This window comes from Siniperca chuatsi, linkage group LG12, assembly GCF_020085105.1.
Source record: "Siniperca chuatsi isolate FFG_IHB_CAS linkage group LG12, ASM2008510v1, whole genome shotgun sequence".
Classification (NCBI taxonomy): Eukaryota; Metazoa; Chordata; class Actinopteri; order Centrarchiformes; family Sinipercidae; genus Siniperca; species Siniperca chuatsi.
This window is the reverse complement of record NC_058053.1, coordinates 21448422-21465480: the sequence shown is the minus strand read 5'-3', so window position 1 is coordinate 21465480 and position 17059 is coordinate 21448422. Positions and strand designations below refer to the sequence as shown.

The 17059-nt window shown below is 39.8% G+C and overlaps 1 protein-coding gene across 2 annotated transcripts in view; it reads right to left on the bottom strand.

Moving 5' to 3' along the window:
- The window catches only part of znf385b (zinc finger protein 385B), a 58033-nt gene that overhangs the window by 21206 nt on the left and 19768 nt on the right, over positions 1-17059 (bottom strand). Inside the window, exons 2-5 of one of the 2 annotated variants that reach the window (XM_044217730.1) lie at positions 15815-15952; positions 15695-15739; positions 15442-15585; positions 14392-14508 (exon numbers count right to left, since the gene is read on the bottom strand). In XM_044217730.1, the coding sequence (XP_044073665.1) occupies positions 14392-14508; positions 15442-15585; positions 15695-15739; positions 15815-15950 (442 nt within the window). In that variant the 5' untranslated portion in view covers positions 15951-15952. The remainder of the gene's footprint in view (positions 1-14391; positions 14509-15441; positions 15586-15694; positions 15740-15814; positions 15953-17059) is intronic. The other variant, XM_044217731.1, reaches the window with a different exon arrangement.

Genomic DNA, 17059 nt, shown 5'->3' with positions numbered 1-17059 from the left:
TCCTGTCTTAACAGGTGCAATAAAGGAAGGAGGGAGATGTAAACCAAGACCAGTCTATACACACACAGTCCTGAGAAGAGGTCTAATCAGGCAAAATAAGTGGCAAAACACATGTGTGGGTGGACAATTGGTGTATAGGGGCTTTAAATGGAAATGAGCCATGGTTAATGTTATTAGCTACCCCCTGATACACACTGACAAGTCAAACTGTCCACCATGAAAAAGTTTTAGGTCGCTATCACACCTGTAGTTTGGTTCATGCGGGCCACCCCAAAGAAAAAACTTTGTTGCCTTTTAGTTCTGGTCCGTTTCATATTCACACTGGCTTTTTACAAATGAGCCAAGAGGAAGTCATATGTACGGTGGCCCTGAGAGCTCAACGCACTGCAACTTAAATAAAACAAGTGCACATAGACAAAACACAAGCAAATTATGAAAACATCTTTACCAATTTGACAACACATGCGAATCACTGCAAAGTGAGAAAACACAACCAAATACACAAAACACAACCATATAAAATAATATAAAAACACTGCAAGTAGCACAGACGACAAAGGAAACTGTTCCCAGGGGACACTAAAAAGTGATGAACACGCCCGGACAAGGCTGGGACACGCTTGTTGTCCCACCAGAAAAACTTACATCTTAGCTCATTTTCCAACAGCACTTACGGATAGCCGACTTTAATAACTTCAAGAGTCACAAACCATGGCAACAACAGAGTGACCCCACTGTGTGCATCACTTTTTAGTGTCCCCTGGAAACAATTTCCTTTGTCATCTGTGCTACTTGCAGCATTTCTGTATTTGGTTATGTTTTCTGTTTTTGTTTTTTTTCTAATGTCATAAATAATTACAGACAAGTAGAAACAGGATGAAAAGAGAAGTCCTTATCAACATCTATAGGGAATCATCAAGCAGTGAAAAGGTTGAAAATCAAAGAAACAAATCCAGTATTCTTTTAACCTCATTATTCAAACACAGCATACTCAAATCTCTTCCACCTCTTGATTTTGGATAACCCCAACACATTTCAGAGTTGGGTGAATATAAGTGAACAGCGTACTGCAGAAGAGTTGTGCAGCGGATTTTCTGTGGTATAAATGCCAGTATAATCATCATCCAGACTGTTACTACAGCTTCATTACATCATCATCCAACTCAGCAGAGAAAAGAGAAACATCTGGTGCTGTTAATCAGACTGTAAAGTGATTTGAACGGATGGAGTTAAAGTGAATTCGACAGCAGCAGAGACATTTCTCACACAGACAACAGGAAGTGATGAAGGCTGAGAATGAGGAAGAGGAGGATGGCGATTAAGATGATGACATTTATTTAAATTAAAGTATCCTACCTGAACACACGTCTTTTTTTCTTTATCTCGATCCAGATTTACTTTTTTCTTTTCAACTTTTTTCTCCCCTTTCTGTCTGTATTTATTCTACTGTACTCCCTAGTCTGTTGTCTACTGTAATGTGCTGTTCTCAGTCTGTCCGTGGTACTCTGCTCTTGCCTTTTTACAAACCAAAGAGCAACAGCCAAACACACCCACCACTCACTGTGTGTGTGTGTGTGTGTGTGTGTGTGTGTGTGTGTGTGTGAGAGAGAGCGAGAGAGAGAGAGAGAGAGAGAGAGAGAGAGAGAGAGAGAGAGAGAGAGAGAGAGAGAGAGAGAGATCGGGTGACTGCAGCAAGAGTGGCATGTGTCATCGCTATCTGAACCCCCAAACCATGAGCGTTAGATGTGTGTTTCTGTGTGTCTGTTTGTTACTTCTTAATCCCCTGCTGCCATTTCCTCCAGAGAGAAGAAACTCTATCCCCGGTGATGAGAGAGAGAGAGAGAGAGAGAGATTATCCTTGACGCTTTGGCAATATTGTTCACCTGACATTCATGCCAATAAAGCATACTGAATTGAAATTGAAATTGAATTGAGAGACAGAGAGACATACACACTAGGTGGGTTTCCATCCACTTGCTTTTTGTGCATTTTCAATTTGCACATAATAAACCCTGAGCGTAAACGCAGAAAAATGCCATGAAATGTCACAAAAAAGTTTTTACACTTGGCTGAGGTGGAAAAGTTGGTTTATCAATGAAAACGAAATGCGACAAAGTGCAGTGGAAACAGACTTATAAATCATGACGTAACATCAGATCTGTGTGGAGCGATGAGTAGACTGTAACCTTCCTCAAATTAATACATGAAACAAATATTAATGCCATATTTTCATCATGTGTTCTACATTGTTTTCAACCGTGCTCATTTAATTACATTATCTCGTTGCACCCTCTTCTTCTACAATGGTTTAATGGCACCCAACTGGAAAATTTGCTCAACTATTTATCTTGATTAACCATCTCCTAATATTCGCATAACAGTAGGGCATTCGTTCGCATTTTTTCTCTAAATTCGGTTAAAATTTGAGCTACATTTGGATGGAAACCTGGATACTGAGAGAGAGCGAGAGATGACCACACACACTATTTACAGATTATATTGGAGGATTAAAGATTAAATTACCTTGCTGCAGTCACTGCTGGTGTGTGTGTGTGTGATGAGATCAGAGAGCAGTTGTTGGTTGATGAGAGAGACACACACACACACAAAACCAGCTGGTTCACAGTTAATATAATACACATTATAATAAATGACAAGTGTGATATCAGATCACAAACTGTCATTTTTACATTTCCGTATGTGTACAGGTTAAACAAAAATTTACTTCATGGTAATTAGTGAGCTTTTGAGGTGTTGGCAGGTGTATTTTTTAACTTTGGACAGTCAGGCTAGCGGTTTCCCTTTGCTTCCAGTGTTTATGCTAAGCTAGGTTAACCACATCCTGACAATATCAAAAAATTGGGACATCGAGAAGTCCATCAGGTCCATAAGTACCAACTGCATTTCTGTCCCAAAGAGGTGAAGGTGAGTACAAGTAGAGCCTCTGTGGGCCCAGCTATCGTCGTTACGATACAATGACATGATCCCTCTCTGGCTTCCCCCAGCAGCTGAAATCACTGCAGCTGGAGATAAAACCTGGAAGAACGCAGGATATTAATACACCAGTGATCCTACTGGGAGGAGAACCTGTCTTACTACCTTCATCTACATCTTAAACATTCCTTATCCACAGAGAGAGAGAGCGGTAGAGCCACATAGTCCGAGTGTGGTTTTGCTGACGGCAGCATTAGACATCACACTGCATTATTATTATGCAGAGAAACACACACATTAGCATAACAAGCCTGTGTGTGTGTGTGTTTGTGTGTCTAAGTAGGTCACGTTCAGATTCTTCTTCATCCAAAATCTCTCTCTCACACACACACACACACACAAATCAGACCAATCAGGAACATGAAAGCAGACAGGAGAGCTGCAGCCTGAGAATAGTAGAAACTAACAGAAAGAAAACAGCGTAATCACCTGCAATAGAAATTTTTTTAGAACTAAACTAACATTGTATATTAAAGTGTTGAACAGAACAAACAACATATTGAGGATTTAGCTATTCTTTGATTTAGCCGTACCAGTAGTGGAGATAAAAATGTAAAGTTTGTCCTGAGAGAAGCGCTAGAGAAAAGGTCATTAAAATCTAACAGGTTACCAGGAAATTTCATGGAAATCTGACCAGTAGATTATAAATTATCTCTCGCTCTGGAACGTTTTGTACTGCAAGAAGTGTTGGACAAACTCAGTTCCCACCTCGAGATGGAAAAAAAATCTACTCGACACTGTTGTGTAAGTAGAAATAGCATTTATTACAGGATGTAACATACTGAACCCAGAAAAATAATGTAAACACCACAAGACAAAGGACATTTACTTTGAAATTACTGAGCACAGTGGAAAAGAAAAAGCAGCCGTGTATGTTTATCTGATCTGTTCCTTTTGTCAAATATTCATCTAAGAGGGCTTTTCATTTTTGGCAGGACTAGTGATGGAAACTTTAATATCTGCGTGTTAAAAAATGTCAGGTGAGGGAGAGCCCAGAGTGCACCTCTGTGTTTGCGTTAGCTATTCATAATCGTCTCCTTATCTCCGTTTATAATAATAACAAAACACTCACCAATGATTGTGAGGGTGAGCCCGATTGCATCATCGCAACACTTTGTTTTATCAAACAGGGGTGGGGGTTTTTTGAACCTCAATGATGAGTCTCTCTGCAAAATGCCATCTGCCATGTTGAACGTGACGCTCTGTAAATTCCATAAATTCGGATGGATTTTGATTGTCAGTGTTTCTATCGTTCATCAAATCACTCTGAAAGTGATGTGATTCGCCACTGTCGTTGTCATTAGAGTTGCAGTGTGGTTCCACTTAAGTTAGAATGATTTTTAAAACGATATATTTATAGTTATTGTTATAGTTATCGTTCTTGGTGTGAACGGCCCTTTAGCCTGAGGGTGGGGTGGCAAATTTTTTAGGCTTCAAATAAGTCAGTCTTTATTTTTGTGAAACTGTCTAAATTGAATTACATTCATCTAAAAGCAAAATTAAGACTGGTCTTTGGGAAACGGGCCCTGGCAACTGCAACCACGACAGGCAACTGCGAGCTCGACAAGTACAACCACACCAAACAACCAAAGACACAACATAACCTAAATTCATCAATTAAATTGTATTTTCATGAACTCTGTGTTCATAATGTCAGTTTCAGAGGATATACAGAAAACATGTAAAAGAAACAGTGATGGATGAAGCTCAGGTTTAATCTGCAGAACTAAAACCAGACACACACTGGACAAGGGAAACCATTGTGAGTGTGTGTGTGTGTGTGTGAGAGAGAAAGAGAGAGAGAGAAGCAAAAACACATACACATACACGCACACACATACCATATTCATAGACACACACACTGCTGTGGTGATGAGCAGCAGTGTGTGGGTAATCACAGCACTCATGCCATCTATAATGAGAGGAATGTCAGACAGACAGTCGGTCAGACAGACAGGAAGTAGTCACAGATTCGGCAGACCAATGGCAGCCTTTATTTTCTCCTAATCAGATATACCGTTTTTTTCCAGGAATCTTCTAGAAGTTCTTTGTGTAAAAGGATCCATAATGTTCGTTTAACTAGTGACATTCCTGGAAAAATGCCTCCTCTGTGTGAACAGAAGCAGTCAGATTTCCATATTGAGCACTCATAAGAAGATCATCACATTTAAGAGTGAGTAAATAAAGCAAGCGAGGCTGCACAGCGTGTTGTAGTGTTTGTAGCAGAGATCTGAAGTGAGCGAAATTCTCTGTTTTTCAGACTAAGTATCCACAGTTGGTACATTTCCATCTACCTGTTAATGTGTAGAAATTAGAAGGAAAAAAAGTCTAAATATTGCGCACTTTATTGAGGTGGAAAAGTTGGCATATCGAGAAAGAAAAGTTGTGCTATTGATGAAAAGAATATGTGATAATGACGGAAGCGGATTTTAACAATAAAAGATAATGTTATGAACAATAAAATTAGAATTAGAGATAGTTTAGTATTTTAAATTCTATAAATTATTTGGATATGCAACATTTAAGTGGAATTTACATCTATGGAAATTCACACAGTATTTATTCACCTATCACATAGGCCTGTCAGTGTAATCAAAACACTGTGGAAACCTTCCAGATAAGATAAATATTCTGCTGGCTGCTTTGTATCTGCCGATATTCATCTTCATATATTAGTATATGATATAGTTGGGATATTGGGTACCGCAACATCAAGGTATATTAGATCAAGACTAACAGTCTACAGTCATGCTAGCGGCTGTGTGAGTTTGTACTTAAACACAATGGTGCTTTGAACTAAATATTAACATCAGCATGCTAACATGCTCCCAATGACAAGGCTAACAAGCTGATGTTAAGCAGGTATAATGTTTACCATATTCACTATCTTAATTTAGCATGTTAGCATGCAAATTTGAACAATTAATAACATTTTATAAATGTTTTACAAAACAACACAAATGTGAACTTCATGATGGCACTATGAAACACAGATATCAAACACAATGTCAGATCAACATTGCCATCCCTAGAGCCATTCTGCTAACATGGCTAAAAGTCTGTTTCCATCAGCCATCATCACATCATCTTTTCATCAATAGCACAACTTTTACTCCTAAGCCAAGAGAGCCAAGAGAAAACGCTGTTACTGTTAACACTGGAAATAACGGTCGTAAAATAATTATAATCAACATCTGATGAACAGCTGATTCTGTCTCTAAGACAATGACAGTTTTCACGGGGGAGCCACCATTTTCAGACTGAACACATGTGAGCAGAGGGACTACAATCTCAGTTCAAGGTTCGAGTACAGGTCACGACCCTCCGGGTCATGTAATCCCCGCCATCCCTCCAAAAACAACACACTCACACACACATACACACACACCTGCAGACACAGTGTATATATAGTCAGGCACCCAGGCACAGAAAATAGACGCTAACATTGAAAACCAAAGCGGCTAAATGTGGAGCTCAAACACAAATATAGACAGAAGAAGGATTTCCTACCTCGACTCAGGAAACTACTCCACATCATCGACAGGGAGACAGCTGTGTCACCTCCTCCTCCTCCTCCTCCCTCTCCCCTCTATCATCTGCTCCCCCAATAACAAAAAGCAACGAAGAGAAACCCAAAACAAACAGCACAGAATCGCCACCTGACTGTCTGTCTGTGTGAACGCAGAGGGACATTTGTGTGTGTGTGTGTGTGTGTGGATAAAGGAGGGTGAACGACACACAGCGAGAAAGAGACAGAGTGTACAGTGTATTTGAATCACTGAGGTGATGATATTCAGGGTGAGCGGTGATGACAGCCCCTCTGTCTCAATGGAAATCCCTCTTTCTCTGTCGCTCTATCTCTGTGTCGCTCATTCGCACTCAGCCAGTTCATGGCATCGTGATTCAAAAAAAAAGAGAAGAGGAGGAGAGAGAGAGGATACAAGCTTTTAGTTATTTCATTCTCAAGAACAAAATACAGAATGAATGGAAGAGCAAAACAACAGTCATCCACTACTATTCCTTCTTGTCCCCTACCAATACAACCAGTCCTTTACTATCTTTTCTAGGTTTTATACTGTATCATGACTAGTCCTAGTTCCTCTAGTCCTACCAGTTTTCTATTTAACCTTGACTAGTCCTACCAATCTCCAATCCCCAGTACTGATCCCTTTACTAGTATTACCAGTTTTCTACTAGACTTTGACTAGTCCTACCAGTCCTCTACTATTTCTACTGGTATTAACAGTTTTCTACTAGACTTTGACTAGTTCTACCAGTCCTCTACTAGCTCCTCTTGTCCTACCAATTTTCTACTAGACCGTGACAAGTACTATTAGTCCTCTATTATCTTTTCTACACGTTTTACACTAGGCCTTGACTAGTCCTACAACCAATCCCTTTACAAGTCCTACCAGTCCAAGTAGTCCTCTACTAGTTCTGCTGGTGTTACCAGTTTTCTACTAGACCTTGACTAGTCATCCTAGCCCTATACTAGTTCTACTAGTCCTACCAGTGTTCTACTAGACATTGACCAGTCCTACCAATCCTATACTAGTTCTACTAGTCCTACCAGTTTTCTACTAGATTTTGGCTAGTTCTACCAGTCCTATACTAGTTCCACTACTAAACCTTGATAAGTCCTACCAGTCCTCTACTAATTCAGCCAGTATTACCAGTTTTCTACTAGACCTTGACTAGTCCTACCCGTGTTTTAGTTCCACTAGTCCTACCAATTTTTCAACTAGGCCTTGACTAGTGCTACCAGTCTTCTACTTTACCAATTCTGCTAGATGCTAGACCTACTAGTTGTTTACTAGTTCTCTAGGTTTTCTTCCAGTCCCCTACAAGTTCCACAAGTTTTGCTAGACCTATGGGTCATCTGCCAGTCATGTTAGTCCTTATAGTCCTCTAGCAGATCTACCAGTCATCTTTTTTCCCGACCTCTACCAGTCCTACATACCTCTACGCATTCTGCTAGCCCTACCAGTTTTCAGTTCCTCCGTTTGTTATGCTATTCCTCCACTATGCCTCTAGGTTGACATAGAAAATGTATTTTATCAGAATTGTGAATGTCTCAAATATGATGGCTCATTACAGAACAGTAACACAACTAACCAGTTTAATCTGTGAGGTTTTTGGTGAAACTGACAACAACTATGAACTTACAACAACCTCATAACTAATAGATAACACAGGCGTATATTGATAAAGAACAACAACAAAGATTCACTCCAAGTAACTTTTACTCAGGTTTTACTCAAATCAAACCATGTCACTAACCTATCTGACTTCAAAGGGGTCAAGGGTCACCACCTCAAATGTGAATATTTCACTAAAACATCATAACCAATGAATAACAGAGGCAGCTATTTAGTAAACTCTGTACAGCCTGATTTCCCATTAGGGAACATATTGGGACGCAACCAAAAGTAATGCTCAAATGCTGCTTAGATTTCTATAACAACACGAAAACAGGGGTTACAACCAAGTATGATCATTTTGTTCATAAAGACCAAAACTATTGATATGTTGATTGATAGTGTTATACACCAGTTGGTTCATGTGTAAGCCTCACTTAAACAGTGGATAAATGTAGTATAAAGTACAACATTTCCCTCTGAAATGTAGTGGAGTCCTTCTGCCCACACTGTGTGTGTAGGTGCACAGCTACAGCTATGCAGTGAGCAATAATGGCTGAAGACAGGAGGGGCATTTGAAGTATTTACTGGAAACAATTGTGAAACTGTGAAAACAGTATTGTAACACAACAATAACACAACAATTTCAATGATGGTGATTACAAATCAGAAAAAAAGATGGGATGCCACACTAGTTAGACCAAAGTTATATTTAATCGTTAAATTATTGCAGTACCAAGAAAACTGGATTCAGAAGAGTATAGACTAGCTGTCAAATATAGATAAACATTAACCATAGTAAATACAGTTATCAGCTTGGCCAGCAAGTACTTTAGGGGACATCTACCAAGACCTCCCGTCATCGACAAGGCCCACCAGTCCTCCACTAGCCTACCAGTTCTCCTTGTCCTATCAGCTTTGCACCAGTCCCACAGATGTGGGTCATGTGGACGCAGCATCACGGGTTCAAATCTGGTCATATACACGCATCCAGCCCCCTCCTCCCTTCCTCCCCCTTCTGAGCCTATTGTCACCCCTGTAAAGCACTACGAGTGTGTGAATCTGTCAGCAGGGTCTATTCATACACTGCTGAATGCATCAACGCAAGACCACACATCAGCACCTGCTCAATCTCTCCATCTCTCTCTCACACACACACACACACACACACACACACACACACACACACACACACACACACACTGCTACAATACTGTATGTGTCTATTAATAACTGTCTATTTCTCAGCTCATTATGTATGGGGTATCAGCAGGACAACATGCTGACCTTTGTTAGCCCAGGGGTGCTTATTAGAGCTAGCTTACACACACTGTCTCACACACACCACTCACATGAAAAGGAAAGAAAGGAAAAGGTGAGCTGATTTTGACATCTCCACTGTACTAAAGAAACACTGAGGATCGCATTAAAAGGAAACTCCAGTACCCTCCTCAAAACACTTCACACATCATATTCTTCAGCATATATTTACTGCATTACAATGCGTTAGATGGTCGAAGCACATTAGTGTTGTTGTCTGGAGTACCCAGCAACAACTCTGCCCACACCAGATACTGGAAACTACAAGAGGAGAGGAGCTTTAATGTTGTAAATGTTATTAGTATCATGTGAATGAATCTCTTCATTTGCAGTGAGCATGTGGATCATGGGAATTCACTTCTTTCATTAGTGACTGAGTGTGTGTTTGAGTGTGTGTATGAGAGTGTATGATGCCTCCTAGTGGTCACTAACTGCCACTGAGGAGAAAACACAACTTTGAGTTTATTCAGTGAGAGTAAGACCTGTATAAGGCATATCCCCACTATTTAGTATAAATAGTAATGGTTCTCTCAGCTCCTCAGTCTGAGAACACCATAATGTTTTTATATAATTCATTTTGGTTCTCCTTCTCCTAGTGCTTGTGTGTTTGCCATTTTTACGTTGCATCTTTAATTGACTGATTTAGTTTTAAAAGTGTGTGTGTTCTCACCTACATTATGTGTGTGTTTGGCTGTGGTAAAAATTTACTAAATATGTTTACTCCAGCACTGTATTTAAATACAATTTGAAGTGTTTCACTTGAGTTTATATGCCTATTCCATTCTTGGTTTCAGCTCCATAGCAGTTAACAGCTTTAACTGACATAGTTACATCCACCATTTTGTCAAATCTATTGAGAAGAATCTTTTATCTACTCCTCAAATTCCCATGTTGAAGCATTATCTGTAGGTACTCTTTTATTACAGCTGTTCTGCGATCAGTTTACTGCTGACTAAGCTAGCCGTTATACTAAGCTAGCTGTCTGAGGCTAATGTGTTACTAACACAACATTCAAAGTTACTGTTTGTTTAATGTTACTGAGCTAACTGTTATGTATTTTACTCTGTGTACTTCCACTCATGTGAACTCTATGTGTTGTTTACTAGATTAATTACTGTATTTACTATGGTTAATATTTATCTTTAACTGGTGGTGATTTCTTCCTAGCATGAGGGACAGTGTAACTAATTTGACAGCTAGTCTATACTCTTCTGAATCCAGTTTTCTTGGTACTGCAATAATTTAATGATTAAATATAACTTTGGTCTAACTAGTGTGGCATCCCATCTTTTTTTTCTGATTTGTAATCATCATCATAGAAATTGTTGTGTTTTATACAATACTGTTTTCACAGTTTCACAATTGTTTCCAGTAAATACTTCAAATGCCCCTCCTGTCTTCAGCCATTATTGCTCACTGCATAGCTGTAGCTGTGCACCTACACACACAGTGTGGGCAGAAGGACTCCACTACATTTCAGAGGGAAATGTTGTACTTTATACTACATTTATCCGACAGCTATAGTTACTACTTTACAGATTAATATTTTACACACAAAACATATGATCAATTTATAAAATATGATTAAACTACCCAACAGTATATAAAGTAGAATTAAAATTAGCTCCACCTTCACCATCTAGAACATTAAAATGCTGCTTACACATTAATGCATCAGTAATAATAACCCAGTAATATCATATATAACAATATAACATTGACAGGATCCATTATTACCTAATAAGTACTTTTACTTTTGATACTAATGGTGAGTACATTTTTATGATGATACTTTTACTTAAGTAAAATTTGAAAGGAGTAAAAGTATTTTTACAGTGTTGTATTTATACTTTCACTTAAGTAAAAGATGAACATCATTGATTGAGGAGCTCACAGATCGTGTCGACTGTCCCCCCTGTAGCACAACTGTTTGTATTGGCTGTGATGTCATCTGACCTGACTGCTGATAGGCTGTTCAGCCAGCCAGGTCACTGTCACACACACACACACACACACACACTCAGCCTGGCCTAGAGGAGCTGAGTTCAGGCCAAAGAGCTTTTCATAGTCGAGCGAACATCACGTAATGGACAGAGAGAGAGAGAAAGACATGACCATTCAGGCTGAATGGAGTGTGTGTGTGTGTGTGTGTGTGTGTGTCCAGTAGAGAGAGATTTCATCTTTAATCAGTGTTATTGTAGCCTGTACACTGATATGGACACACAGTATGTAATTACAGCTGTGTGCATGTGTCATTGTGAGATTGTCTTTCGGTTTCCTGTCTCTCCTGACATCACCATCCCACGTACTGTAATTAGGTGTGTGTGTGTGTGTGTTTGTGTGTGTATGTTTGTTTGTTTTTTATTTCTTGTCTTTTCCCCTTCTTTTTGTTGATTTTGCAACTTATTTATCTTATTTTAATTAATATTATACAAGTGATATTGTCTTTTTATAGTCCAACCTGGAAGCCAGCTCAGGGCTAAAACAGCAGATTTCCAATGCAAGTTCTGCATTGTGTCTTTGATCAAGAAAATATAACAAACTGGATGATTCACATAAAGATGTCATCACACCAGATTTTTGTGGAGACAGACAGACATATTAAGGGTCTAAAACCAAATATAATGTAATGATAAGTATCAATGCAGGCGAATTTAACGATGTCTTTGAGAAATGTCAGTGTGGTTTTGGAGCAGTGTTATGTCCCAGTTTAATGACCTGCTGCTGTCTGCTCCACATCACGCAGCACATTCTCACTCTGTTGACCAGCAGTTTGACTTTAAAAACTGGGTCTGAATTGCTGAAGACGCTCTGAAAACTGTTCCAGTCATATCTGATCACAAAACAAAAGAGGGTCAAGCAATGTGAAAAGCTTCAACTGTAATTTCAGCAGCAGAGGGAGCTGGAAGTGTTTAGCAACATGCTGCAATGATTAAACCATGAAAAACAATGAAAATACTTGTTACAAGATAATATGGAACTGAACAGTCACACACTCATATACTATCGGTGTGTGCATTGCCCAATAGCCACTGATAAGAAGATAAACAATCTTTATGTTAAAGGAATAGTTCGTCATTTTGGGAAATACGCTTATTCGCTTTCTTGCCGAGAATTAGAGGAGAATATCAATACCACTCTCATGTCTGTGTGTTAAATATGAAGCTACAGCCAGCAGCCAGTTTAGCAGTTAGCTTAGCTTAGCATAAAGATTGGAAGCGGAAGGAAACAGCTAGCCTGGCTCTGTCCAAAGGTAACAAAATCCACCTACCAGCACCTCTACAGCTCAGTAATTACCAGTTATATCTTGTTTGTTTAAGTCGTACAAAAACTGAAGCATAAAAATTACATGTTCTGGTTTTACAGGGGTTGTGTGGGGAACCATTTCTTGGCTGGGAGCAGTGACTTAGTGTTGCCTGAGAAACAGTCAAGGAATTTTTTGCACATTCAAATTCTGTAAAGAGGGAAATTTGATTTAATAAAACCTACACAAATGCTACATCTCATATGAAAACTGTAACTCAGCAGTCTGTAAATATTCACATGTTTTTTTAATGTGTTTTCTCTGTACTCCAACACATTATATCTGATATGACAATGACTATGGTGTTAGAGTACTGACTTGCAGCATTAATTCGAGGGTGTTTGGATGGATGTGAACACCCTCAGTTTAGGCTGCATTTCAGCACTTTAACCTCATACATTACAAATCCAATGTTCTGGAGTGGATAGACAATACAATGAACAAGAGTCTACGGCCATGCTAGCAGCTCTGTGAGGCTGTACTAAGGCACAGCAGTGCTTTGAGCTAAATACTAATATCACCATGCTAACATGCTCACAACGACAATGCTAACATGCTGATGCTTAGCAGGTATAATGTTTACCATGTTCACCATGTTAGGGAAGCGTGTTAGCATGCATGTTTGCTAATTGTCACTAAACATAACTACAGCTGAGGCTGATGGGCCTGTCATTAGTTTTGCAAGTATTTGGTCATAAACCAAAGTACTGGACAATAAAGATTTTGGCCTGATGATGGCACCAGATGAAATGTTACGGGATCATCAAAGTTATTGCAATTCATCCTGCGGGAAACATGAATGTCTGAACCAAATTTCATGGCAATCCATCCAATATCACTCAAAAATGCCATGGTGCTAGTGTTGTTATGTGTGTAATGTGTTGGTGCTAAAGGAAAAGTCACCCGATCACCAAAGTCATTGGGATTCATCAGAACCATGAATGTCTGTAAAAAAAAAAAAGTGCCAATCCATCAAATAGATTTTGAGATATTCCAGATACGTAAAAACATCGACTTGATGATTGTGCAAAAGGAAAATCATCCAATCCAATCCATCCAATAGTTGTTGAGATATTCCAGTTTGGACCAAAGCAGTGGAACGACCAACCAACAGACACTGCCATTCCTAGAGCCATGCCACTAGCATGACAAAAATTTCACCTCGTCACCATGACTGACAGGTGTTTGGGCGGAGCTAACAATACCCATACAGAGGCTGAGTATAAAACTGCAGTGATGATCTGAGTTAATGCAGGGTCAGTTTATCCTTTTAGGGGTCAATCTGAGATCCAACACACGCACACACACAGGCACACACACATTCTGACCTCTTCCACGGGACAGCAGCTGTTGATGATTGATGAGCCAAGTCACTCTCGCTCAGCAGACAGACAGCCAGACAGAATTATGTCCTGTTTATCTCTTAATGTCCCTCCGGTTACTTGTATATCTTTCTTTAATTCTATTTGGGTTAGGACTGACTAGTTATTTCCTCTCATGCAGATACAGGATGTACATGCATGTAGCTGTAGCCTTTGTGGTGTGTTCAAGTGCAACTTTTAACAGAAGACACAAAATGTCATTGTCAGCGCAGTACACCAGAAGTAGTAAAAGCAGTACTAGCAGTGGTCCTACCTGCAGTCATGCTGGATGGAGCGCTGAGGCCTGGACTGGGGCCAGGGGTCGGAGTTAGTCCTGTAGGCTGGGAGATGAGCCCTGTGGCCTGGGGAAGAGACCTAGACTGAGCCCCTGCTGGAATCAAAGACATCAAGACCCATTAGAACATACAAGGAGCTGACAATACTAAACCACTGCTGCTGGTGCTACTACTAGTAATCCTGCTGCTATATTGCCACTGCTACTGCTACTACCGCCACTGCTGCAACTGCTACTGCTGTCGCTACCGTTACTACCACTTGTGCTATTACTACTGCTACGGGTGCTTCTGCTACTACTGCTGCAGTTACCTTGCTAATATTAATGCAGCTACTGCTATGTTACTACTACAGCTGCTACTACTACTAGCTGCAGCTGCAGCTACTAAAACTACTACTGCTGCTTAGAGTACTGCTACCCAACCCAACAAAGTATCACGTGAGATAAAGATAAAGATAAAGATAGCTTCAGGCTCAGGTCGGATTCAGGTTTGATTATTTTCAAATGTAATTCATTAAGTTTTCTCTTTCTCTCTAACTGTGCCAATCATTAGTATCCATTTATGTCATTTGTTGCCCACTGGAAGAGTGAGTGAGGCGTAGTAGCTCATGTGTGGCATTAGCCAGGCAAGTTAACAACCAGTATTGGTTGAAAATAAATATAAAATAAAGCAGAAATAAAGCAAACATATAGCTGCAGGTCTTGGGTCGGGTTCAGCTCTCAAATTTGGCAGCAGCAGTTGCATTCAGGATGGGCCGGTTTCAGGTCTTAGTTTTGATATTGCTACTTCCACTGCTACTCATCTCTTTTTACCCAGTTGACAAAAGGTTATCTTCTTGTGCACACAGCTTACTATTACTTATTTATTTTTAAATTTAAAAAATCCTTTTTTGGGTCTCGGGGGCTCTGTTCACATTTATTTTAATAATGTTTTATTATTGCCTCATAAGCTGATTGTTAAAAACTACTCATGTAGATACTACTGCTACTACTACTACAAATCACATGACAGTAGTGATCGTTATGTACCTGCTGCCAGTTGTCCTGTCTCTCCAGCCTGGCACTGTCTTACTCTCCGGAGGTGAGACCTGCCATTGTAGTGCACCTGGGCCTGAGCAGCAGAGGTCAGCTGCAGGTTACACACCTCACACAGCGAATAGGCCCCACCCTGACCTGGGAGAAAACAACAGGGATGAGTCAGACTGCAGGAGAAAATTACAAGGATGGGTCAGACTGTAGGAGAAAACTACGAGGATTGGTCAGACTGTAAGAGAAAACTTACAGGAATTGGTCAGACCGTAGGAGAAGACAGTAACGAAGAGTGAGACTGTAGGAGAAAACAAGGATGGGTTGGAATGAAAGCAGATAACACAGAGCACTGGTGCTGAAACATGTCAATCACCTGGGGATGGAGTCTGCTGTACAGAGAGACTGATGGTTGTAGGTATGGGCCTGTCCATCAGCTCTTGACACATCCCTCCAAAGGCAAAGATCTGCCCACACTCCAGGAGCTGAGAGGGGCTGAGAGGAGTCTTCATCCCTGAGGAAGAAGAAGAAAAAGAGAAACAGACATAAATGACGATCACTGGTGTTGGACATCTCTTAATATTCATTTATAGGTGATATAAGCTATAGAACAAAACAGTTAAAAACAATACCCAAGATGCCCACACATAATGTAAGATAATGAATTAAATTTAAGTGATCTATAGTAGGTAACACTTTACTTTAAATCCCCTATTTAGAATTCATAAGCACTATATAAGGAGTTGTATGTAGCTATAAGGACATTTTTAAGTATTATTAATGTACAGTATTTGTCAACAATTATAACTTCTCCTATGAACACATATTTTATATTATTATTACTGTGTTTTACTATATTGTCAATCATTATCTGTTCATACATCAGCCTCCACTGGCGGCGTCATGGTTGTTGACAAATACATTAATAAACACTTTAAAACACTTTAATATAGTGCTTATCAATGCTAAATAGGTTATTTGTTACCCAATATTGTCAAAAGTGGCATTGAGGTCCAAGAGAACTGACGACCCAGGATTAGTGGATACTCTTGCAAGGGCAAAGTCTGCACAAATTTTTCGCGTAAAATTCAACTTTGACACGCACATTTTTGCTGTTGACCAATAGCAAGTTGTCTTGACAGTGCCGACCTCTGGGGAATGGACAGCCAGAGAGTCCAAAACAGAGGAAGCTATCGTAGCTTTCTGTCGCACCTTCCACTTTTATTTAACCTCGTCTAAGGGACTAAAAACTATAAACAAAAGAGGAATGGTTTGCAGTCAGTTATAAGACATCTTTTGAATAAACTGTGTGAACTTCTTGTCCCGTTGAAAGAGCCAACAACGTGGAAACTGACAATTAGCAAGCTTGTTAGCTCTGAGAGCTTTTTCCCCCTCTTCAATAGCATTTTATTGAAAGTAATTAAGTACAATCCAGAGAACAAAATGCCAGTGGAGGGAATGAACCGCCCAGTACAGAAAAAAAAGAAAGAAGCTCAGAGAGCTAATTGTGACTGACTATTGCTAGCATGTTACCGGATGGCTGGTGTGTTAGCGGTTAGCTTGCCAGCTACAGATGTTTACCAACAAACCCTGTGAGTAGTCATTACATCACCAAGCTTTG